Raw genomic sequence first — 25,363 nt, 5'->3', positions numbered from 1 at the left:
TAGAGCGCTCGCTCTTTGCGGTCTGTTGACGCCTCTATGTCTGAACGAGCGAACGAAACATGCGCTCGCTATATTTTTTAAAACGCTCCCTGGCCGCTTGCATCCTACGTCATCTCCGCTATTTATTAGATTAATCAAGTACATCGAAAGGCGTCTGAACTGCTCGCAGTGCTTGAGGTTGGATTTTCCTACCGCAATCATGCGAGCAGTTCAGGCTAAAAGACAACCAAGTGACGTGGTCGATGACGCTGCTTTGTTAATTATGCACACCCTTAAAACGCCCATTTTGACCGTTTGGCACGCCTGCGTTCTGATCTCCACTCCCCGTTTTCAAGCACCTCCCCCTGTTACCACCCACAAACGCCTCATTCTGTCACTCAAATTAGCAGGCATTCGCTATTTTGCGAGCACACAATTTCCGACCGCAATGACTGGTTCGCGCATGCGTATTACAACCCATACGCATGCGCAGTTGTGCGAACATCGCTCGGAGCGAACGAGTGGCCGCTTACGAGCGGCTCTGAATCAGGCCCATTATTCGTTCATCGTTCAAAAAATTGTTCATTACACTTCAAAAAATCGTTCACTTTTTCAAGGGAAAATCTGACAGAAAATCGTTAGTTACAAAATCGTTATGTGTGTATGCAGCTTTAGTTGCAGTGATCAAACAAATAATGCTATGCAATGCAATAAAATGATATTAAATTCAAATATAGAAACATTAAATATGCATTCCTGATAGATAGTATATATTCAATAAGTGCGCCCTAATGCATACAAATACACACAATAAAAATGTTTTAGACTTGTGCTGATAATTATACAAGTGTTATGTGAGACAGATATCAAAAAAGGATCATTTGGTAAATAGTGACACTTAGAAAAATATATATATGAGGCTGACACACCTTATGCACACTAGGAGCTCCACTTGGAAATACTACAACAAATTATATCTTGCAAGTAAGCCGCCTACCTATATGATGGAATTATTATATGCCCTTGACAAACTCTTCCTGTCAACTTACAACTTTTTTCTGTTAGTTCTCTTTACCAGGAGACTTGTCTCATGCCTACTGCCTGTCTGTCTCTCTCCATAATTCTACCTGATGAGGTCCGTTTTAATAGCAACCTGTCATCTGTGCACCTGCAGTGCTGAGAGGGGGCTACAGTAAAAGTGTTATTCCACTATATACTTGGTGCTTCTAACATGTACTCCACTTAACATGTACTGACACTCAGGGCCTGATTTAGCAAGGAACACACGGATGCAGACGTCCACACCCGTCCGCTGCAAGAATATGCTAATCAATGCATACGCATGGAGACCGCAGCACAAGATGCAGACACCCAGCCCCATACTAAGCCGCCCATCTCCCTTTACTCACAGCATGATCAGCACGCAAGATAGCGTAAACATCGGTAACATCGAGAACCATCGGACCCATTAGCATAATAGTGGTTGACCTGACCTGCTGCATGAATTTGGCCACTTCCTGTGTACAGCTTATGGTATGGCTGCGTATTCCGCTGCACTGCCTTAATTATACACCCCCTATAATGGTGTTATAACGCCTATGTTCACCTGACCACCCCCCGTCACCACCCACAAATGGCATTTCCTGTCAATCAATATCGGAGGGGACACTGCGTGTAGTCTGCATACTCTAACCCATTCGCACTGGCTAGTTTGCGCATGCGCAGTTCGCCAACATCGGCCGAGTGCATGCGCTCTCTCCTGTGCGCTCCTTGCTGGATCAGGGCCTTAGACCGCTGAGTATTTTATCGATGTTTCAATGCTAACTGCATGTCCTCCAGGATCCTGAAGAAAATGCAGTTAGCATTGAAACTTCGATAAAATACTAAGTGGAGTCTGAGGGGCCTAATCATCATCACTTAATTTTCACAAAAGGAGGTGAAAATGCACAGTTTCACCTGCAATTGTAAAAATTAAGTTATCGGGCCATTCATCATGAAGGTAAAGCTCTCTTACTTACCTTCCTTATGCGGAATGGCCTGCTGTCCCCATACACTAGTATGGGGACAGAATTTATCAAGTTCCGAAAATATAATATTTTCGAAGCTTGACTGCAGGAGCATTTGCCATCTGCAGATGGCGAATGCTCGTGCTCCGGCATCGCAACCCGCTTCTTCTATGGGAAGAAGGTCAGAGTTGCGATGAGGCATAATTAGGATCCCTCCGCCCCTGTCCGGCTCCTTCCGCCGGACGTCGGGGCTCTTGCGTGACCTGTAGGTCCCTTCACTGCTCCTGTCGGAGACTCACTGCTCCGAAAAGGAGAAGTGAAGCGGCTCGCGGGGACAGCTGATATCGCATCAGCTGTCACCATGCTGGAGCAATGATGAATTGCTCCGGTAGCCGTGGCGAGTCAGAATGTTAATTAACATCATGAATAGGCCTGAATGTGTCTTTATTTCCCAAGTCGTGCCGCCTGCAAGAAATATATTTTTTCCCCCTACCTTTGGGAAGTAATAGGAAGGCACAGGTTGAAAGTGTTCACCATTAGCATCCAGGCCAGCTGTTCATGCATGCGCATAGTGAATGGCAGCTGTTCACCACCCTAGTCTGTGGCGCAGTCCAAAATTCAAATAGGGGAGCTACACCAACTGCTAGTGAGGATATAACCAGTGAGGATGGCAGTTGATGTGGTTCCCCTATTTGAATTTTGGGCTGCGCTGCAGCTCTACCTCTGGGGCTACCACTGCTAGTCAATAAGTATTCCTGTTTCTGACAGTGATGTTGTGTACTGAGGCGTCCGCCTATTTGTGTCTTTCACTAAATTACGTCAATTACTTTGAAAGTTATAAGAAAAACTTTGTGGCCGAAAGCGAATGAAACACCCTGTTCCATCGCCTTTAAACCGTTCTTCTCAAGTGACCAAGCTGTCAATCACAATCTGCTTCATTTTGCTCCATTCATGAGCATAGAATAGATCCATGTTTCTCTTGACCTTAAACTCCTCTTTGGCTTTTTCTCATTCTTACCACCGAGATAGAGGCCATATTTTCTGTTATTATTACTAGAATCCTGTTGAATGATTATGATCCATCTCATTGATATTTGGCAGCCACCTGCCTCTGCTCACCACCTTGCCACAAATATCTTGTCTTTTGATACTGTTGAGATCCATTAGAAGAGGTTATCATTTCCTCACACTTTATCTGCCATTTCAGTCCCATTCTAGATGGATGAACCCCTTTAATGCACAAATCTGTCACCTTTCCCTTTGAAATCTGATCTGGCAATATGGAGTGTATGGGTCACATCCACCAAATGTGGAGAAAAGTTCCCCTAGTGCATATTGCCTCCAGCAGGCAGGATCCAAAGTGGGAGGAGGTGGGGTATTGTTTAATTTGTCGGGAGTATAATACCACCTATAAAGTAGCTTATAGTCCTTATTTTTATCATGGGGGATATTTATGTTAAGGATATCCAGGTAAGAATCTCATCCCAGGAAGCACCTCTTGGAGGATGTCCAAAGTCAACCTGCCAGTCAGCTTCATGTTATCTATAACACAAGGATGTGAAGTCTGCGATGAATATAAACTGAAGCACTCATTCTCTTTCCCAGAGTGCTATGGGGACACAAAGTTTCAAATGGAAGAAGGGGCCAGAAGGTACATATCCCAGGGAAGGAGGAAAAGAGTCAAATATACAATGAAGGTAAGCCAAAAATTCTCTTGGGAAAAAAATCCAAGGTTGTTAAATGGCCATTGCTAGTAATATGGGCTATGCATTCGATTTCTACCCAGGATAATGACACAGGCAGGCCAAATGTGTTATGGGTAAAAGCAGATGTGGTCAGGGGAGAGGATGAAGAGGAGAGTTTAAAATTAAATATACATGAACCTCAAATTTTCAGTGCAAGCCTGGGAGGGCAATCAGAGAAGTTTGCTATGTGGGTAGGATGACCCTAAAGATAAGAGAGAGGAAAGAGTCTTGGCATCTGTGTCCATCCAGGCATAGATAACTGCAATTTTGGCCAAGTTGGAGGGACAAAAATAAACTTTGGAATCACAATAATGAATAACCTCTGCTTCCTGCTTTAGTAGCTTTTTGATAATCATTTGTTTAATCATGGGAGGCCATCCGTCCAAATTTGAGATTGGTTTCTGCACTTCAGCCAAACTATTAGGAGTGTCTGGAAATGGTAGAGTAAGAGCTAGAGAGGATGAGCATGTCCTGCTCAGAGACTTCCAAGAAGTAATGAGACATTTTTCCCAGTATAGGGAAGTGTATGTGGGTGTTACACCCATGTTTATAATCATTGGGTTAGTTAGCAAATATACATTCATTGTTAGGCTTTGTTACAATTTTTTTTAAAAAAACCTCTTTTATACATCAGATGCAACACTCCAAAGTCCATCCCATGTCCGAATAATAATAATAATAATAATAAAAAAAAAAAAAAATTGCTAACACGTGCACACAAAGGTGTATATGTGTGCACCAAGTTTCCTGGGCATATGGAAGCTGGCATAGAAATCACTCAGCCCCTATGTGTATGCAGTGTCACCTATAGCAAGATTTCTCAGCTCAGGTCCTCCAGTACCTTCCTGAATAATATCTGCAGGGCTGCTAAGAGGGGGAAGCTACCCTGGAATGCAAATAATGAGTAACCATGCTACCAAAATGTCACGGCTCCAACAAAGGGCCCCTTGAGTCATGCCACTAATAGTAGGGCCCAGCTGATGTCTTGATGGCTCAGAATATCTGACACAGTAAAAAAGATTATTCAACATTTACTTGCATAGTGATACTGGTAATAATAATAATAATAATAATAATAATAATAATAATAATAATAATAGTAAAGTCTGTAAAACATGATCTGTTGGGGGTAGTTGACCTGACTAGGGTTATAATGGTGTCTGAAGTGGTTTTCAGATCTTTTTTTAAATGTATGTCTTGTTGTAGAAGAAGTGATGTAAGTGTCCTGCAGCACAAGTCCCTGCTGGTTGAACAATGCATTCCAAGGCAGGCAACCTGCTTTATTTTATCAATATACTGACAATACAGGAAACAGACACGATTAGATGTTTATGTCTTTATACCATTTAAGTGAAGGCGTGTAACTACTTGTAAAACAAAAACAATTAATTGTCCTCATTATCCCATAGCAAGATGTTAAACATTTAGTCATGTCAGCGTTTATATCTAAATAGCTGATAATCACCGGTGTTTTGATTTACATTCCATTGTTAAATTGTTTAACAAAACACTTATATCAAAAGCATCTCTGTCACAGTGTCACAGTGCACCAGAGCATGGGCGTAACTACCATAGGTGCAAGGGGTGCAGCTGCTATGGGACCCTGAGCTGCGGGGGGGCCCATCTTCCTTGTCAAAGTTACATGTGTTATATACATTGTTCACCATTGGGTGATACATTGGGGCCCTTACAAACTTTTACTATGGGGCCTTCAGATACCTAGTTACACCCCTGCGCCAGAGTCTGACTCCTTCTTACCAATTCCAGCAGAGCTAGTTTCATAAGGCAGTTGTGGCTCCATAATGGATGGGTGCCGGTCGGTGCCTGCCCCATGGTGAAATCCCTCCTCAATTCTCAGCTCCAGTGGTCCTTCTACCTGGCTGCTACCGAGGTCTGCTAGCACCTCCTCTACTCATTGGCTGCTGTAGTTCCCATAGGGAAATGCATGTTGCTCTGTTTAAAATTGAAAGAAACAGGCTTGCTAAAAATGTGATGTGAAGTTGAATCCCTCTCTATACTCATACAATGAGGTCTCTGGGCACTATTCAGTGCCAGAGAATTAGGCTCACTAATGGATCTCCAGCATCTGTTCTGCTTGAACTCCCTGCATACTTACCGGTGTTCTGATCCGGTGGGTCTGGCGATTCTCCTCATCTGCTCCCTTGGTACTGCTTCTTGTTACTTCCTGATTCTGACTTGGCTCCCTCCTGACCTGATTCTGCTTGTCCCCTGGTACCGCATTGTTTGCCTAGATGTGACCCACTTCTGATCACCATGCTCCAGTACGCCTAACAGCGATAAGTTTACTGCCCGTCTTCAGTTCTTCCAGAGCTGCAACCTGTGTATCGGGTGCAGTGAAGCCCAAGTCCCCTTGATGTGGTCCCTGGTGAAAAAAAAATGATACATTAGACTGCACTTCTGCACTGGGTATATGCAAATCCTACTAATGCAGCCAACATCCATATCATCCCAGCGAGATGTGACAATCCTTATTTTGTAAGGCAAGCCTGTGTAATATCCATAACAAGTCTATATAAAGTGTAAATTCCAAAAAATTTGGGACTGTAAAATATAAGTTTGTCTCTACTGAATATACAGTATTTCATTTAGCGTAGGAACTGGATAGATCAGAAATGACTGATGCAGTTGACCAACAGTATAATATATTATAATATATGAAACGCACAATCCCTGTATTAAGTTTGCAGGCCCTTCAAAATCTTTTTTATTGCCACTATTAAGAAATGTTACTAATATATATTGCTAACATTATATTATATATATTGTATATTTAATCAGGGCCATATTAGGCCTTTGGGGGGTCCGGGACACTTAAGACAGGGGGACTCGCCCCCACTCCTCTGGTCCTCCCCCACTTGTCAGTACCGCCCCCACTCATCATCCGCCTCGCCCCTATTTGTCATCCGACCCACCCTCACTCGTCGTCCGGCCAGACCCACATGTCTGGCACTTAGCCAGTGCAGCAGTATGCTCCAGCCAGGGGTAGCCCCCTGTGAGAGAGGGGCCTGGGGCACTGAGCACTCCCCTTAATCCAACTGTGTATTATATTATATATGACAACATGCCTACTGCTTCAGTTACTGCTGTAGTTCATCTCATTATAGTTTACTAGAGCCAGTAAGCGCAAAGAGGTCACTTCACTCCCAACACTTTGCAGGGATGGGCTCCTCCAGATCCCCTGTCCCTGCATGTGCTCTTTCATACATCCCAGGGCTACGATCGCTAATATTGTGCACAGATCGCAATAGTGTGTGATCAATAATAAATGGGCCTCGTAGTCTCATAGGTAAATGAATCTCATTTATTAACAAAACACACTATCATACATGCATAATATTGCATATATAAGATATTAAATATATTAATAAAAAAACATGTATTATAAAGTTTTCGAAAATACTCAAAGTCCTTTATTGCAAATAAGGAACTCTTTGATATAAACAGTATGTACATCTCACTCGTACTCTATACAGCTTTATCTGGTGTGCCCATTGATCAAAACATGCACTTATATATTCTGTATCTTCCCGCTCGTCTATTAGATTGTAAATTTTTAAGGGAGACCCTCATTCTTTCCTTCTCTATGTTGACTGGGTGTGGTAGATGATAGATGATAGACAGACAATTAGTTGACAGGGACAAAAGGTCGACAGGGACAAATGGTCGACACATATGTGGTCGACACATATATGTTCAACGCGTTTTTTATTTATTTAAGCCTAATCTTCACCCTAACCCTCCCCCTAGTGCCTAATTCTAATCTTCCTCCAAGTGTCTAAAACTAAATTGTCTGACCTAGCCTAACCCTAAACGTCCCCCTAGTGCCTATTCCTCCCCCTAGTGCCTAACCCTAACCCTCCCCCTAGAGCCTAACCCTAACCCTCTCCCTAGTGCCTAGCCCTAACCATTCCCCTAGTGCCTAACCCTAACCTTCCCCCTAGTGCCTAACCCTAACCGTCCCCTTTCGCAGCCTAACCCTAACCTTCAGGCATGTGCTTAACCCCTAACCCTAACCTTAAAAATGTTGAAAAAACATATGCCGACCATTTTCATGTTGACCATTTGAGCATGTCAACCATTTGTCCCTGTCGACCTTTTGCACTGTCGAACATTTGTCAGTCAACCTTTTGTCCCTGTCAACCTATTGCCTATCGACCATCTGGTGTCGACCTATTGAGTGTCTATCTAGACACTGTCAATCTTTAATCCGGACCATGTTGACTATATTTTTGCTTTACAAAGAAAAGAAAAATGTTATTTTAATACAGTGTTACTCATTGTAATCCTTATGATATGTATTCCTAAATGCTACATTCATCCCTATACTATTTATGTGTAGGACTGTGACCTAAAATTTAAATTAGACTAGTCACCTCTCAATAATGACATTAGTTCCAGGCAGGACAATATAGTTTTTAGATGCCTAATTTGTTGGGTTAAACAATAGAAGCAAAATTAGATTGCAAAATCTCACGTGCAATTATTTCATCACCACATTGTCATAGAGACGTCACTCCACTGTCACCATTCCTTACGGTGTCAGATATATAAATGCCAGAAAACAGGTTGCAGAACAGATTGCCATCAAGATGAGAATAGGACAGATCCACCTCCTGTGTCTGTTGCTTCCACTCTGCACAGTGGTCACCAGTTTAGCAATAAAGGGATATGAATTTGGTAAGTTACAGAAAGCACAAAGCTTTTAGATTATTTTAATTCAGTGACTTTTACATGTCCTCTTGCAGCTTTTACTAAATACACGACAAGTCTAAAATGCATAGAAGGAATCTAGAAGAAATGTAGAGGCTGCAGAACAGCTTGTACATACCTGAAAATAAATGACGCATATAATATAAAAAGATCCTGAGAAAAAAGTGCACACTTGTGTCAAGCATATGTCTAAGACTTTTGCAGTAGAAACTCCTTTTCTTTAATGGCGTCTTTAACACTTGACACAAGTGTGCGCTTTTTTCTCAGAATCATTTTATATTGTATGTTTTATTTTTCTGTGTTTAAGGGGTCTATTTACTAAGCAGTGTTAGGAGACAGAGTGAAAAGTGAAAAGAAAGTGATAAGGTGCCAGCCAATCAGCTCCCAACTGTCATCTCACAGGCTGTGTTTGAAAAATGACAGTTGGGAGCTGATTGGCTGGCACCTTATCACTTTCTTATCACTTTTCACTCTGTCTCCTAACACTGCTTAGTAAATAGACCCTAAGTGATGTACACTAATACTGAGGAGAGAGACCTTGGAAATTATAGTCATCTGTAGGTAAAAAAAATCACTAATTGGGCCATATATCTTAGTGACAAGTTCTGTTCTGCGTTTCAGGAACATAATGATTTCCTATGCATCAAAAGATCACTCATTTATTTCTGCAGCCTACAGTGTCACTGGTACTAAGGACAGGCAGTATAGAGGAGAAATGGGCCAAGTGTGGCACTATGCTGAGGGAGCACATGGCATACCCTTATCCGAATACTCATGCAATATTTTTCTCTTACAGTTTATAACTAGGAGAGTTGCTTCTGATTTATACATACAGAATTTTACAGTTACTGTCTCAGGCAGCATAATGGCTCGATGTATTTATTGATAGTGTAAAAAAGTGGAATTTGGATTGCCTCTATAACCTGTAGGCAGCTGTAGCAGTGCCCTGGAGAGTAGAACAAGAAACAGAGGGTCAGGAGAGAAACAGAAGAGCAAGAGGCAGAAGGTAGTAAGACAGAAGAGCAGTGAAGAGAGAGAGAGGATGCTAGAGATTGACAGAGTACCGGAGGGGAAAGTAAAAGAGAAAAAGGGGATAGAAAGAGGGGTAAAGAGAAATAATGAGAGGAGGAAAAAAAAGTATAGTCTAGAGAGAGAGAGTTGTCCAGGCAGCATTGCGGGCAACAGCTAGTGCACAATATACCTGTCAGTGCATTCAGAAGCAATAATGAACATCTCTTTGGAGAATATAGACGATAGATAAACCAGCAACATTATTTAATTTTTATTCACTTTCCTTTCATGTTTCCATGGCATATCATATTACCTTCAATAATTCTCACTCAGTAATCAGGACATAAATAATATTATTAGCATATTTAATAATAAAATAACATTGAGTATTGATTTTGGATAGTACACTTTAATTTTCACAATTCTTGTGTAAGCATTTTTATCAAGTTCTTACTATAAAAATATTCCTACTGAGCTTTCTGCAAAGGAATACCTTTTTTGGTTTTTATTTTGATAAATATATTTACTCTTTGGAGCACCATCCTGGGCTGATTATGTAGATTTTATTAAAAAAACTGCCTTCTGAAGTGAGCATATGTTCTATTTGTCCTGTGCCAATATAAACCACTTTTCCAATTTATATGTGTTTTTTTTATATGTGTGTGTGTATTTATCTGTATATGATTATAATAATAATTTATGTATCTAATGTATCTAAATGTAGGATCTGTGAAGTCAGGAACATGCCCCCCTCAGAGGTATTATAAGAGAAGAGAAGGTGAGAGTTGTCTCACTCTCTGCAAGAAAGACAATGATTGTTCAGAGAACATGAAGTGTTGCTTGGATAACTGCCAAATGATGTGCAAGCCTCCTGCACAGGGTAAGCTTAGATACAGTACTGTCTACTACTACTCAAAAGTATTTAAAACTGATTTCGGTTCAACACATCTGTGTAAAATTTTTCACAATAATTTACTGTGAAGTTTGCTCCCTAGGACATACTATAAAGAGGTGATGTATATATTTATCTATCTAGATAGGTTTGATAAATAGTACGGATAGATAGATAGATAGATAGATAGATAGATAGAAAGATAGGGCCATAATATAGTGCACCTGAATAAGGGCAATGGCCTCATGGGGAAGGGTGGGGAAGCCATCAGATGCTGGGGATAATAGAAGAGGAAGCTACAAGTGATAACCAGGAATATTAACATGCCCAAACAGCGCCCCCTGCCCTGCGGTGCCCTGTGCCGTGGCACTGGTCGCACCACCCTAGTTACAGTCCTGGGAGTTACTATGGTGCGTAACTGAAAATATGAAACAGTCCATCAAGGTTGACCCCATCCCATTAAAATGCCTATCACCAATTACATGTTTACTAAAGCTTGGTACACACCTGGCAGATTAGAGAAACAAAACAATTCACAATTTTTATTTCCTGGGAGCTTCATCCAATTTCCATTGAATACACCTCTCAATTATCGTCCCTATCTAAACCAAAAAAGTCCCTAAAGATCATTGAGTTGATGTTTTAAATGCCCTGTGAGGTGTATCTCTGAATACACTACATAATATATGTGGCATGATATTGGCTCATTGTTGCTGACATATGTTGTGAAGCTGTCCAGATCAGAGGAACAGATCCAACTGCTGTCTACAGACACTGTGTAATAATCGGACAAGGCAGCCGAGAATTGGCTGTTTAGTTTGATAATTATTGACCAGTGTGTACCCCACTTAAGCTGTGGAGTAGATTAGATGGTTTGAGGCCTCTAAAAAGTAATATTTTTATTTACGGAGTGAGGCAACATTAAATTCACTCCGAAAAAAAAGCTTTAATAGTAATGAGACAGATTTAATATAGTCATTATTGTCTGTCACCTAATTGTCTGAAATCTTTAAAGTTGCATCTGTTGTCTATTCATAGTGGAGGTAGCTATTGTAATATTTATACACAGAGTAGGCCATACTTCAGTGATGTCACTAGTTCCTGGAGAATTGATAGGCTTAATATTGATTTAATCCACAAAATGGCTGCATTAAGAGTGTCAGTGACAAGTACATTTTACAGGGCTGGTATGTCCACTCCAGTTTTTCATGTTATGTTAATCTGTACTGATCTTTAATATTCAGCCTGATGTTGTTGTCGTCATATGATGGTAATGTATACTCTTTATTCCTCCACAGAGAAGACAGGTGTATGCCCTGTATTTGAATCTCACACTGACAAATGTCCTGATAATTGCACATCTGATAGTGAATGCCGAGGCACTGCCAAGTGTTGCTTTAAAACTTGTGGAAAGACTTGTGTACCCACTTTAAGTGACCTTGCCAAACCAAGCCAGGAGACCAATACAAGTAAGTGAAGCTTAGATAGCAGTACTTTTGCAGGGAAATTATCAGCCCTTTTTACATTATAAATAGTTCATCCATCTCTATTGGCAGAACGATGGGGTCCCATGCCTTGGACATCTTTGTACATGATTTATGTGTCTGTATCAGTGACATTCAGTGGGGTCAGTGGCTGGGGAGGCACACATGGAGATGGGTCTGAGTGCTGGGAGTTTGTTTTATCCTCTACTCACTGTAACTCTCCCCCTCAGTACACTAAGCTTCGGTGTCCATTGATTATCCTTCCTGCATCGCTGTGTATTCTCTTGCTGCTGCTAACTGAGCTACGATTTCTGAACACTGCAGTGCACTTCCTGGTCACATGACACATTCAAGGTGTCCATCAGTGCTCAAGGCACGCCCCCATACTCAGAAGCATGGCTCTATTAGCTCTCTTTCTGTGCAGCTTATTGTCTGTGGTGTGGCTCCACCCCCAGCTCTGCAAGCAGTGTCTGACTATACAGAAGCGAGGCTGAGCTGTTGCTGCCTCATCTCTCATCTCCCTGCAGTCCCAGGGAACTCCGAAAATCTGGTCAGTGTTAACTATAAAAATTATTATAATAAACAAAGAAGATGTTTATAAATGATAAATATCGTCTTTGTATTATTCTAATTATTATTATATCAAATCTCAGGAGTATGAAAGAGAAGGCTCTGCCTCCCCTGCCTATTCTGACTGCACATCCCGCCTCTAGCTCTGATAGTAAACTGGCAGGAGCGGCTTCATGGTCCGTACCATAAAAAAAGCATGACAAAAAACTTACCTAAACTTTGGTCTGATACTACTAATAGAAAAGGTACAGCGCCATAAAAGAACAGTATATATAATCAAATAATATATATATATTTCTGAATTAAATGAAATCACATTACATTGCCCCTGGAAAGCAGTATATGCCATTTCACCACTCTATCCTTTTGTCATGAGCTTTCTGCTTCTCCCGGTTTGTTTCATACTGTTAGTGCATATGTTTATGCCACAAGTGTTAAGGTCACAAGAAATCATAGCAATTAAAGCCAAATGGATTAACCTATGTATAGGCAAAATGTTTTCTGTGCAAACATTTGAGCTAAATTCTCATTTAGGAGAATAGACGATGTCCTCAGTGTGTGTATAACCATGTTGTTTTGTTTTTAGAGAGAGGTTTCTGCCCTCAAGAAGAGATTTACAAATGTTTGTTACCGGAAAGGGTAACATGTGACGAATCCTCATGTATGGACGGTTACAAATGCTGTCCCATGATCTGCAGACGCGAATGTCGAAAAGCTCTTGAAGGTAATTCTTGATAACAGACTTTATTACTATTGTCATACAATCTAAATGAGTAAAAAGTAGATAGATGGGATACAGAGTTATGACTTTTTATGGGGCCTACTCAGCATCACTAATGTGCCCATTACACATACGGAAACGCTCTTTAGTAGAGGGCCTATTTATTATTTGGGGCCCGATGTAGCCGCCAATATTCAGTAAACTCTGAGTGAGAGCCTGCGGGAACCAACCTAGTGCCCTGCTCCTTCCTATGGGAAAGAGGTCTGGGGTTGCAAAGAGGGATCCAATCAGATCCCTACACTGTCTCTGCAATGCGTTTCCTGTGTATGCAGTCCAGATCCACAATGGTAAATAGGGATCATGGGACAGCTGCTTTTGCAGTTATTCCCGCAATAGAGCAATACTGATTTACTACTGTAGTTAAGTGTCCATCAACTGCTGTAGCAGCTATTGTTGCCTCATCCCGTACTCACCACTCCTTATGCTCCTGATTTGCTACTGAGTCTTGATGTGGAAAAGGGTTCTGACAAGGTCTCCTGGACTCACTTGACGCAGATTTTTGAACTCAGGGCCCTGGCAAGATGCTGGCTTGGGCCCACACTGCCACAGTAGTGGGTGAAGCTCTAATGCAGGGGGGCCCACCAGACATCTACTTGGCCCCCTGCTGGGCCTGTCCGACTCTGGAACTAAAATAATTATAGTATGGTGACAGCCATGGGATTGTGCACTATATTCCCTGTAATATCCCTACTATTGTTATTGAGCCCTTTCATCTTATATGTATCACTGTAACTTGTAGAATCTACAATGTAGCCAATAATCATAGTAGTAAAAGAGGCTTATGAGTACCGAGTGCTCTATGGAGTTTGAATCCAGCTGTGTGTACCTATATCCATTTGTAAAGCCACGCAAGGCTGCAACCTGCTACCCAAAGAAAATGAGGAACAAGATCACTGTCCAGTTTGGCCACACACTTCCGGTATCATTGAGCTGTGCTAGTGTAGTTAGAATATGAATGCACACATGTGACTGCATTTACCAACATGCCTGGTTATGATCTTATCATTTTGATAGGATAAATATATTTCATTGTGAACATATGAACACGTTCTGATATTGGGTCAAATGTTGATTTTGCAAGTGTACATTATCAAAATAATGCATTCACGACTCTTGATTAAGTATATGAATATACACAGGTTAACACATTGGGCAATTTACTAAGTGGCCTTTTTCCAAGGTTTTGGAACCCAATGTATTTACTAAAGGTTGTTCTGATCATCTAACCAGAACCCTGTGATCAGTGGTGCCTTGTGTATTTATTGCTTTAAAAAAATAGAAAAATGGTGCGGTGTCCTGTCACCAAATAGTAACCAGCAACCGGCTTTTAAGCCTAGATTAGTACAGGAAAAATTGGGGGGTACAAAAAATTAAAAATGTATGGTCCCCCCTGAATTTTCTACTAACCAGCATTAGGCTTTACCTGACAGTTCTGGTGACACAGTAGCAAGGACACACACAGCGTGAGGAACTCTGGACATAGTGCAAACCAGCCCTAGGCCGGTCAGCAATAGGCTGTATTCACTAAGGCAATCAGTCCTGCAAAATGCCCCATACGGATTGGCATTATATCTAATGTGTTCCTAATTGTGGTTTGTTGTTTGTGTTTTAGAAAGGGCCGGGCAATGTCCTGCCGCAGATACAGATTGTCCTACTGGAACGGAAAATACAAGCTGCCAGTCTGACTATGACTGTAACATTTTACACAAGTGTTGTTCTACGAAGTGCGGGAAGAGATGCGTCAAATCCAAGAATGGTAAATATATTGCTGGGTTTTCCCAGTGCAAACAAATGTTTAATTCATAATGCTTATTTTCCTAGTATATAGACCAGGATTTATTTATTTATTCTTTTATTAAGAATTTTTATCAAGCTTTGATTAATTTATTTCCTTTAGGTTTTCTCACAGCAAATTACATTTTTTTTTGGAATTATCTTATTTTGAACCTTGTGTTATTTTTACTAGGAAATGAATACATCAAATGCTCATCAAGCTCATTTATCAAATCTAAGCTGATTATTTTCTAGCTTAATAGGCCCCTTAGTCTGTGATATCTGGTTTTAGGAACATATTCATCAATATGCCCCTAAAGCCCCCATTATATATCCAACTCGTCGCTAGTTGCAGCTGTGAATACCTGGAGTAAACCTGCAGGTAAATGAGACGAGCAACCAGTGTATTGTATGCTCACCAGTTAGTACATGTTATCGCCGACCGTGGTTGCAGTGGCGCAGATCACCCTCCATTTATTCCTCTGGTGCAGGGATAGTGTCTCCAAAAAGCAGCTGTCTCTGCAATTCCTACCTAAATATTAGCAGCAGAATGTAATACTTCTAGGTTTGACCTGGCATTGCTAGTGTGCATGAGTAATCTGAGTTCACACAAGTGGACTGCTGGAGGGTGCGCAGGTCTGAAGGGAATTAGAAAAGATCCCTCATCGTAACCTAGTCCTTCTTCCCATATGAAGAAGCACAGTTTGATGCATGAAGGTCCTCATACACTAGCGGCTAAGGTAAGCAGGAGGCATCTCCTGTGTTACTTATGCAATGATTGGCCCTGATACATCATTCCTACAAAAGTAGGTGAGGAAAATGAATTTTTTTGTTTCTCCTACTTGAAGGAATGATAAATGGGCCCCTTAGTGAGAGCAGATACCTGTAATTATAATAGTGACTTTGGCAAGTGAAAGAAAACATGGGGTTGCTTTTATAGGAGAAAGAACACGTCACACAGGTTTTCAGAGTATTCACTGACAGAATTATGTTGAGTAGTACTTATACATGTGCAATCTCTGTGCATGCTGCTTATAATAAGGTGTGCAGTCCAAGCCCCCTCCCCCTTTCATGCTACTTACAGGCTGCTTCTTACTTATTTATTTATTACCAGTTATTTATATAGCACACTTATTTACAGAGAATATTTGGCCATTCATATAAGTCCCTGCCCCAGTGGAGCTTACTATCTATATTCCCTATCACATGTACACACACTTACTCACTAGGGTTAATTTTTGTTGGGAGCCAAATAACCAACCAGTATATTTTTGCTTCTTAAAAGTGTAAATCTCCATTGACTCTGTTCTAAAGGCACACATCCACTAGCAGACATAGAAACGACTGCGAGATTACGACATTGTAATCGTGCAGCCGTTTCACAGTCTGGTGCTGTGCCTACACTGAACGTTCAGTCGTTCAGTGTAGGCACATCAATCATCCCCGTACATGCTCAACCTGATGTTATCGTCAGGTTGACCAGCATGTTCGGGCGATGATTGATGTCGGAAACGACCAGCGGAAGCGCGCATCACTGGTTGTTTCCGACATTTAAAACCCTGATGTGTGCCCAATTACTGAACGATTGCACGATTACAATCGTGCAATCACTCTATGTTATCGGGTAGTGGATACGCGGTATAATTGTAGTTTATTCACCTGGTCAGACCTAACATGCCACACAACATGGCAGTGCCATGAAACCTCACATAGGCAAAATATTACAGGGAGATCACCCACTTCTACTATAGAATATGCATGAATTGTACTATTCATCTGTATACAATGTAGTCCATAAGACATAGGGCAACATATTTATTCATTTTGTAATTGTTAATATCTGTATTTATAATACAGCACCAACATATTTTGCAACACTGTATAATAATTCTTAACAATATAACAAGACACAATAAAACTGAAGATAAGAAGGTCCTGCTCTTCCAATCCAAGGGGCCCATTTATCATTACCTATTTGCAGCATATTCTCCAAAAAACACTTGTTTTCAGAGGATATCCACAAATAATTAGTATCATTACAACGTATTATGGAGGGACCGATGCAGATATCTCCGATATCCATTGCTGTCCCTACATTTCTGACAGTGGCCGGCAACCCCCATAGGCCTCCGCATCTAACGCCATCTAAAAATGCTGTTGTGTTGCTGTAGCCCATAGGCTACATATCACATAATTAGCCCGGAGAGCATTCCGGAGGAGTCCTCCCTGGCAATGGCTGCTGCACATGCGTGGTCTGTCTGTAGAACACGCACGCGCAGGACCCTGGCACAGGAGTGAAGAGACGGTCTGCAGAGCTCCTGTCCCTGCTGGGGCTCTTTGATACATGCCGGCGCTAAGATCGCATTTTGTGATGCGATCAAGGGCGCTAGTAACATGCCCTGATCACATTGCAAATGTGATTGTTGACAAATGTGCCCCTAAATTAGATAATGCATATACCCCTAGCAAGTGTTTGTTGTAAGTTGAGACATCCGGAAATGAAACTGAAAGCTTAACCTGAGGACTCCATCCAGAACTGCTTTGACAATCTACTGCATAGTGATAACCTTTACAAGTACAGTTTTTATTAGTATTCATCTTGTTATTATCAATTGTACAATACTTTATACAGAGCGTTTGACTAGGGACTGAGCATTGTACTGGATTCACTCTGCCTCTCCTGCTCATCTAGGATGTTCTCAGTTATGACGTAGGTGGGACAGACAAACTTGTAGCCAATCAGATCATTAGAATGTTGATGGTACAGTACTTACCTCTGCATCTTTATATGAAGCAAAACAGCCAAGCATCAAATATTCTTTATTATGTGGATTTCCCTTTTAGATTTCTTTACTTCTGACATAAACAGAACATTATATTAGAGGCAAAGAATGTTGCATAGGTTACGCTTTATACTAGTGCACCTGTGTACATATAGAATTGTGGAACAGTGAACATATCATTTACTTAATTTTATAGTAAAATGCTTTAGAACGCATGGCATGAAGAACCTATTGGTGTTGTTGCAGTGTTGTGGTGGTGACATTTGGGCGTTCTCTAATTTAAGAAAATTTTATTATTCTAATTAAGAAAAATGTTAAAATAACCAACTGCAGCAAGCTTAAAGAAAGGTTACCAGACTGGTGTTACTTCCCAAGAGTATACATAAGCAAACTTCATTTGTTTCTCATTTATTTTATTGCAGTTCCCTCTTCCCTAAGAGAACATTAATGCTGCCTTACCACTTTTACCTTGGATGGAGAAGATAAGAGGCCTGTACAATGTATTTGTGCATTGTATATTTATTTATATCCTAGGAAGTATGATTTTGTTGAGGGTTGTATATGGAGCTCTGCGGACAAATGGATGCCTTTACACCTACACTATTGGGCCATTCTGAAACCCAAATAGGGATGCATGAAAGTCAAGAGGAGATGCTGTTTCCCAGTGTAATAAGAGTTATTAGGAATGGTTTGTGATGGTGTCTTGCAGCATTTGGGAAGATGCACACTTATTTATATTAACTGTAATGTACACAACAGTAAACAAAAGTATTTTAATAAAATCTACTAATAAAAACTCAAGAAATGCATCTTTATATGTTTATTTAATTAAAGGTACTATAATTCTACTTCTTCTTTTGCCTTTGTATAGTATTTGGATAATATAAATATTAAGGGGTAAATTTACTAAGATGGGAGTTCTATTAAGAAGTGATGCTGCCCATAGCAACCAATCAGATTCCAGGTATTATCTTCTAGAAGGTGATAGATAAATGAGAAGTAGAATCTGTTTGGTTGCTATGGGCAACCTAACTTCTTAATAGAACTCCCATCTTAGTAAATTTACCCCTAAGGGTTAAATGTCTATGATGGTGCTAGTAAGTCTGCTTGCAGAGCTCAACATTATGTACAGTTGCCATTGTTCTCATTTGCCTCCGTCCTACCAGAGTGGGTGGCTGGTGGCTTGCCCAGGCCCATTGGTAGTTTAGATATGCTTTTTTATGTTTTGCAGGTGTCCAGATAAATGTATTTATACAATGTGGAGCATATTGCCATATATAACAAATACCTTGAATTAATAATTTTGACTATGAATAACTAGAAATCTAAATATTACATTAATTTTATCTTAAGCTGGGTAAACATTACACGATATTTCAGCCGAGCCGACAGATCAGTCCAATATATTTTCAAAATCGCTCTATGTTGGGCCATTCGCGCTCCCATTTGGTCGTCAGTCGCAACGTAAGGTCGTCCCTACATGCAGCTCAATCTGACAATGTCACTGACGACCCCATGCATCAGGATGCACTGGTGCCGACATATTGGGCGGGCGGGCACCGGATCGTCTAATGTGTACCGATGTACCCGATATGTCGGCCCGTCACATCGCTGGGTACACATATCTACAAATGCTGGGCTAGATACTACATAATCCGCTATTATTCTAACAAGGCATTATGGGTAAAGGGATCTACCTATCTAAAATATAAGCAACTCAATTCAGAGCCTGATATGGTACAAAAAGTAAGCGGTAAAAGTTTGGTTAGCAAAAACTGAAAAAAAAAAAAGGCCTTTTTCGGGAGAACAAGTAATGGTGTTAAGAATTTGCAGCTGTTCTGTGGGAGTGGTATAGGCTTGCCTAGGCCACGTGAGGCACTCTGGTGGACTACTGAAGACTGTTGAGCTGTTGAGTGGGTGATAGGATAGTTCCTTACTGTGCAGGGTTTATTAACTAAGAGTCAGCTTGTAAAATGTTTGTGTGTATATACAAGCATACACACACACACACATACTGTATATCATGTAACCGCATTTTTGCTCAGCTAGCTGATGACCCCAACTGTATGGTTGACCTGAAGGTCTGCATATTATCACCACTATGATAAGCCACCAAGGTTTTGCCCTTGGGAATTTAGACACATCAATATATCATCCCCTTAGAACCTTGTTCTTTCAGGCACCCTTGCTGAGAAGGGGTTACCTACATCATCAATATCCTTTGAAACATAATGTCACACCATGCTTTTATGATGTTAAGAAACCTTACCCATATAGCCTCTTAAAATCCTCATTCATTTTATTAATCAACATCCTCATGGGGACTACACCTAGAACATTTCCAGAGGAGAGAGACTCACAGGCTGATACTATGTCATTCCGCTTCATATCCGTATGTCTGCCCACCTACCTACCTACCAACCTACCATCTCTTGCAAATTCCAAATGTGCCCAATAAGTCTGACCACCATCTAACATGCTACCCACACAGCAAATTCATGTCCTAAAATCTATAATAGACATTGAACAGGATCATGAATAGACTACACTCACATAAACCAAAAAGTAGATTTTCCGTCATGTCCCATAATCACTACCCCAGTAAACAACCATTTTGCCTTTTATTTCAAATAGTTTATGTAACCAAATTCCACTTTGACAGTTTTATCATCACCATAATCCTCTTTTTGGGCCATACCTGGATCCGCCTGATCTGTTTTCCACCATACCGGTCACTTATCGGCCACAACCACTACTTCTTAGAAAAAATTGTCCTCTTCTATTTTTCTATCTTTGCAAGCCTTTTTATGGCATATTCTATAGGTAATCCACTATGTCACCATCCATCTCACCATCATTCCAGTCTAACTTCTTTTACCTTTAAAACCATTTCTTATATAATACCAGTTAAAGTCTAATATAACATCTAAAATGTGTGGATTATCATTTTCCAATGCTCATGATCATCTCATCATTCAGCCGTTACTTGGCAGCTTCCATTGCTTGCCCAATAAGCGTGTACCGTACTCCACCAAACACATACCAAGGATAACAATCAGGGCCTGGGCTAGTCCTCTATTATATGCATCGGTATTTGTTTCAGATGCATGGCTCACATTTCTGTAGGATGGGCATTTACTTACAGTATTAATTTAAAAACACCCACACATATAGATTCACTTTAAATGAAACATAATTTATTTTAAATTAATCAAGCCTATTTTTTTTTTCTTTTGGTTCTTGTTAATTATTTAAGCACCACTTTGGGTCACCCAGAGGCAGCCCAGTTCTTCATCTTGAACTAATGTTTTCAAATCTCCTGCTGCCTACTGGGCATATCGACTTATTCACCACTGAGCCAGGCAGCCGGAGATTAATAAACCGCAGCTCAAGTGGAAGAAGCTGTGCTAGTGAGCTGCTATAACTAAATGGTCCTTACTCTATATAAACAAATTCAAAATAGTGCAGTACTGCAATAATATATACTGTGTATATATATATATATATATATATATATATTAGGGGTGTGTATCGGCGACTTTTCGTGTTTTGGTTTTGGATCTGGATCTTTCTTCGTGTTTTGGATCTGGATTGGTTTTGCCAAAACCACCCTTCCGTGTTTTGGGTTCTGGGTTTTGTGTTTTGGATCTGTATTTTTTTTTTTAAAAAGCATAAAAACAGCTAAAATCACAGAATTTGTGTGTTTTTCTGCTCCTATGCTATTATTAACCTCAATAACCTTCATTTCCACTCATTTCCAGTCTATTCTGAACACCTCACACCTCACAATAGTGTTTTTATATCCAAAAGGTTGCACCGAGGTAGCTGGATGACTATGCTAAGAGATACGAGTGGGCGGCACAAACACGTGGTCCATCTAGGAGTGACACTGCAGTGGCATACAGGATGGCAGTTTGAAAAACTAGGCCCCAAACAGTACATAATTCAAAGAAAAAAAAGAGGTGCAAGATGGAATTGTCCTTGGGCCCTCCCACACACCCTTATGTTGTATAAGCAGGACATGCACACTTTAACAAACCAATCATTTCAGTGCCAGGGTCTGCCACACGACTGTGGCTGAAATGATTGGTTCGTTTGGGCCCCCACAAAACAAGCTTGCAATTAATCTGTCCCTGCACAAACTGGCTCTACGGAGGCAAGATGTCGTCCTCATCCTCCTCATCCACCGATTCCTCACCCTCTTCAGTGTTGTGTACATCCTCATCCTCACAGAGTATTAATTTGTCCCTGCTGGAATCCACAACCACAGGTCCCTCTGTACGTTCTGGAGGCTGGTCTCCCTGGAAGAGTTGATAATTCATTTTATGAACATCATCTCCACATTTTGTGGAAGCAACCTCCTACGCCTTTCGCTGACAAGGTTCCCGGCTGCACTAAACACTCTTTCGGAGTACACACTGGAGGGGGGGCAACTCAGATAAAATAGAGCCAGTTTGTACAGGGACCTCCAAATTGCTTCTTTTTCCTGCCAGTACAGGTACGGACTGTCTGACATGCCTATTTGGATGCTGTCACCGATGTAATCCTTTAACAGACAGACGCACGCATGTCGCTGCTGCTTTAAGGATGCAGGTGCGGCTACAGCCCACACATTCACAAAAACAGAAAAAAAAAGAATTTTTTTATTGTTTGTGGAGCGCACTTTGAGGGTTACACCACCCTTTAACAGACAGACGCACGCTTGACGCTGCTGCTTTGAGGACAGTATCATATGCAGTGACAGTAGACTTGTCAGAAATTGTTGGCACGTCCTTCAGTCCGGACCAGATGTCCAAACCGGCCCTTGACTTATGACACAGGCGCACGCTTGGCACTTTGTTGATGCATGTGCGGCTACTGTGCACACAATTCACAAACACAGAAAATATTTTTTTATTTGGTTTGGACTGGAGTGTACTTTGGGGGTTACAGCACCCTTTAATGGTCAAGCCAGCCGGCCCTTTACTTATGACACAGGCGCACGCTTGGCACTACTTTGTTGATTCACGTGCGGCTACTGCGCACACAATTCACAAACACAGAAAATATTTTGTTATTTGGTTTGGAGTGTACTTTGGGGGTTACAGCACCCTTTAACGGTCAAGCCAGCTGGCCCTTTACTTATGACACAGGCGCATGCTTGGCACTACTTTGTTGATGCACGTGCGGCTACTGCGCACACAATTCACAAACACAGAAAATATTTTTTTATTTGGTTTGGACTGGAGTGTACTTTGGGGGTTACAGCACCCTTTAACGGTCAAGCCAGCCGGCCCTTTACTTATGACACAGGCGCACGCTTGGCACTACTTTGTTGATGCACGTGCGGCTACTGCGCACACAATTCACAAACACAGAAAATATTTTTTTATTTGGTTTGGACTGGAGTGTACTTTGGGGGTTACAGCACCCTTTAACGGTCAAGCCAGCCGGCCCTTTACTTATGACACAGGCGCACGCTTGGCACTACTTTGTTGATGCACGTGCGGCTACTGCGCACACAATTCACAAACACAGAAAATATTTTGTTATTTGGTTTGGAGTGTACTTTGGGGGTTACAGCACCCTTTAACGGTCAAGCCAGCCGGCCCTTTACTTATGACACAGGCGCACGCTTGGCACTATTTTGTTGATGCACGTGCGGCTACTGCGCACACAATTCACAAACACAGAAAATATTTTGTTATTTGGTTTGGAGTGTACTTTGGGGGTTACAGCACCCTTTAACGGTCAAGCCAGCCGGCCCTTTACTTATGACACAGGCGCACGCTTGGCACTACTTTGTTGATGCACGTGCGGCTACTGCGCACACAATTCACAAACACAGAAAAAATATTTTTTTTTTAGCACTTAGGGGGAGCACCCCTGACGGACAGAGCACCCCCTGGACAACACTACAGCACCCCTTTAGGGCTGGGACACTGCACAGGACTTTGGAGTGGACACAGCCCCTATGGACAACTGACTGCACAACACAGTCCAGCCAGCCCCTATGGACTTTGAAGTAGTGGACACAGCCCCTATTAACAACAGCAGCACAGCACAACACAGCCAGCCCCTATGGACTTTGAAGTAGTGGACACAGCCCCTATGGACAACAGCAGCACAGCGCAGCACAGCACAGCACAACACTACTCTGCACTACACTACACTACACTACACAGCCCAGCCAGCCCTAACTCCCACCCTCCCTCTTCACTGTCCACAGCCGAGTGAGAAAATGACGCCGACGCGGGTACCTTATATAGGATCCAAAACCCGCGAGACTCGGAAGGCGGGATGATGACGTTTTGCCTCGATTTCAGAATCCGAGTCAGGCGGGAAAAGTCAAGCCTGACTCGGATCTGCCTCTGTATATTTTTTATGCTTTTACTCTTGAAAATGCCATCCAAGGTGGGAATAACCAAAACCGGGAGTACTGCCTCAATAAATAGGCTTGATAAATAGGCTACGCCAATGGAGTTATTGCCAGCACTATCCTCTTTATATATTGTCCTTTGATTGGGTTCTATACCTAGATCCATCTTTTAATGATGGACCCCTGCTCATGTGCAAGGCTGTGTGCTTGCCTCCAGGCTTACATTTGCCAACTAGCCATCTGGCCTATGCTAACAATTCCCTGACTGATATTAGATATAGGGGAAGATGCATCAAACTTTGGAGAGAGACAAAGTGGAGAGAGATAAAGGGCCTGATTCAGAGTTGTAAACTAGTAGCATCGCTGCTGCGTCTTTGGACGCAGCAGCAATGATAAAATCTGATAATGGCACAGGAGGCCTTGTGGGGCCTCCATATTCTTCCTATACACAGGAAACGTTTAAATCGAGATAGCGAAAATTCAGAAAACATGTATTTTCATTTCAAGTGCAGATTTATTTTATCAAAACTACCTACAGGGGGCTGATTCAGAGGGGGGCGCGGATGCAGCAGTGACCACGTCTTTGTGCGCAGTGCGAATGCAACTTTATGTTAATGCTGCAGGCAATGGTTTTCCTACTGAGATGGCCACCAGCTGCGGCACTAATCCGTTGTTGTGCATAAAAAGTCACATCATCGGTCGCATATCAGTTGCACCATCAGATGTTGCACCAGCCATATGGAGGCGCAGAATATCCGTCATAGCACCTGGTTCCAGTGCAACTGTGACAAAAGATGCAGACGCTGAAGGCTGAATGGCTATCCACCCACCTGTTACCTCCTAGGAACGCCCACCGGAATTGCCTCTCTCTGCGTCTGAATTTGTTCTAGGACGTCACCACTTCGTCCACCTCTGAATCAGGCCTAGAATCCTACTTTTTACTATTTTGAAAAGGTGGATTATTGGCGAAAGAAGAGTGAAAAAGATGAAAATAAAATTACATTTGCTTTTAGTTCCCTTTCTTTTGGCCATTTGGGTTAAAACAACATGATTACGTGTTAGAATGAGTAAAAAGACCAATGTTATTTTATGCACATAATAAATCTTCTGAAGAAAACAAGGTATAATTTGTGTGGGTACCGAATAATAAACCAGTGATATTGCTGTTGGAATGTGACGAGCACTAATGTCAGAAAATGGTCTCAGCACAAGGGAGAGAAAACCCTCAGCAGTGAAGGGGTTAAATGGTG

The 25,363-nt window shown here is 41.6% G+C and overlaps 1 protein-coding gene across 1 annotated transcript; it reads left to right on the top strand.

Moving 5' to 3' along the window:
* Positions 1-8,340: 8,340 nt before the first annotated feature.
* WFDC3 (WAP four-disulfide core domain 3) lies at positions 8,341-18,475 on the top strand. Its single transcript, XM_088481941.1, has 6 exons — positions 8,341-8,428; positions 10,197-10,352; positions 11,663-11,833; positions 13,005-13,142; positions 14,812-14,955; positions 18,178-18,475. The coding sequence occupies exons 1-6, from the start codon at positions 8,341-8,343 to the stop codon at positions 18,201-18,203; spliced, it is 723 nt and encodes a 240-aa protein (XP_088338067.1). The 3' UTR covers positions 18,204-18,475.
* The last annotated feature ends 6,888 nt before the right edge of the window (positions 18,476-25,363 follow it).

This window comes from Taudactylus pleione, unplaced genomic scaffold, assembly GCF_031769625.1.
Source record: "Taudactylus pleione unplaced genomic scaffold, aTauple2 ptg000279l, whole genome shotgun sequence".
In the NCBI taxonomy this organism is placed as follows: Eukaryota; Metazoa; Chordata; class Amphibia; order Anura; family Myobatrachidae; genus Taudactylus; species Taudactylus pleione.
The sequence above is the reverse complement of the archived record's forward strand: the minus strand, read 5'-3'. Positions and strand labels throughout refer to the sequence as shown.

Coding starts and splice junctions, on each gene's coding strand:
- WFDC3 (XM_088481941.1), top strand. CDS start 8,341: ATGAGAATAGGACAGATCCACCTCCTGTGTCTGTTGCTTCCACTCTGC. Junction 8,429..10,196: donor AATAAAGGGATATGAATTTG/GTAAGTTACAGA, acceptor ATCTAAATGTAG/GATCTGTGAAGTCAGGAACA. Junction 11,834..13,004: donor AAGCCAGGAGACCAATACAA/GTAAGTGAAGCT, acceptor TTTTGTTTTTAG/AGAGAGGTTTCTGCCCTCAA.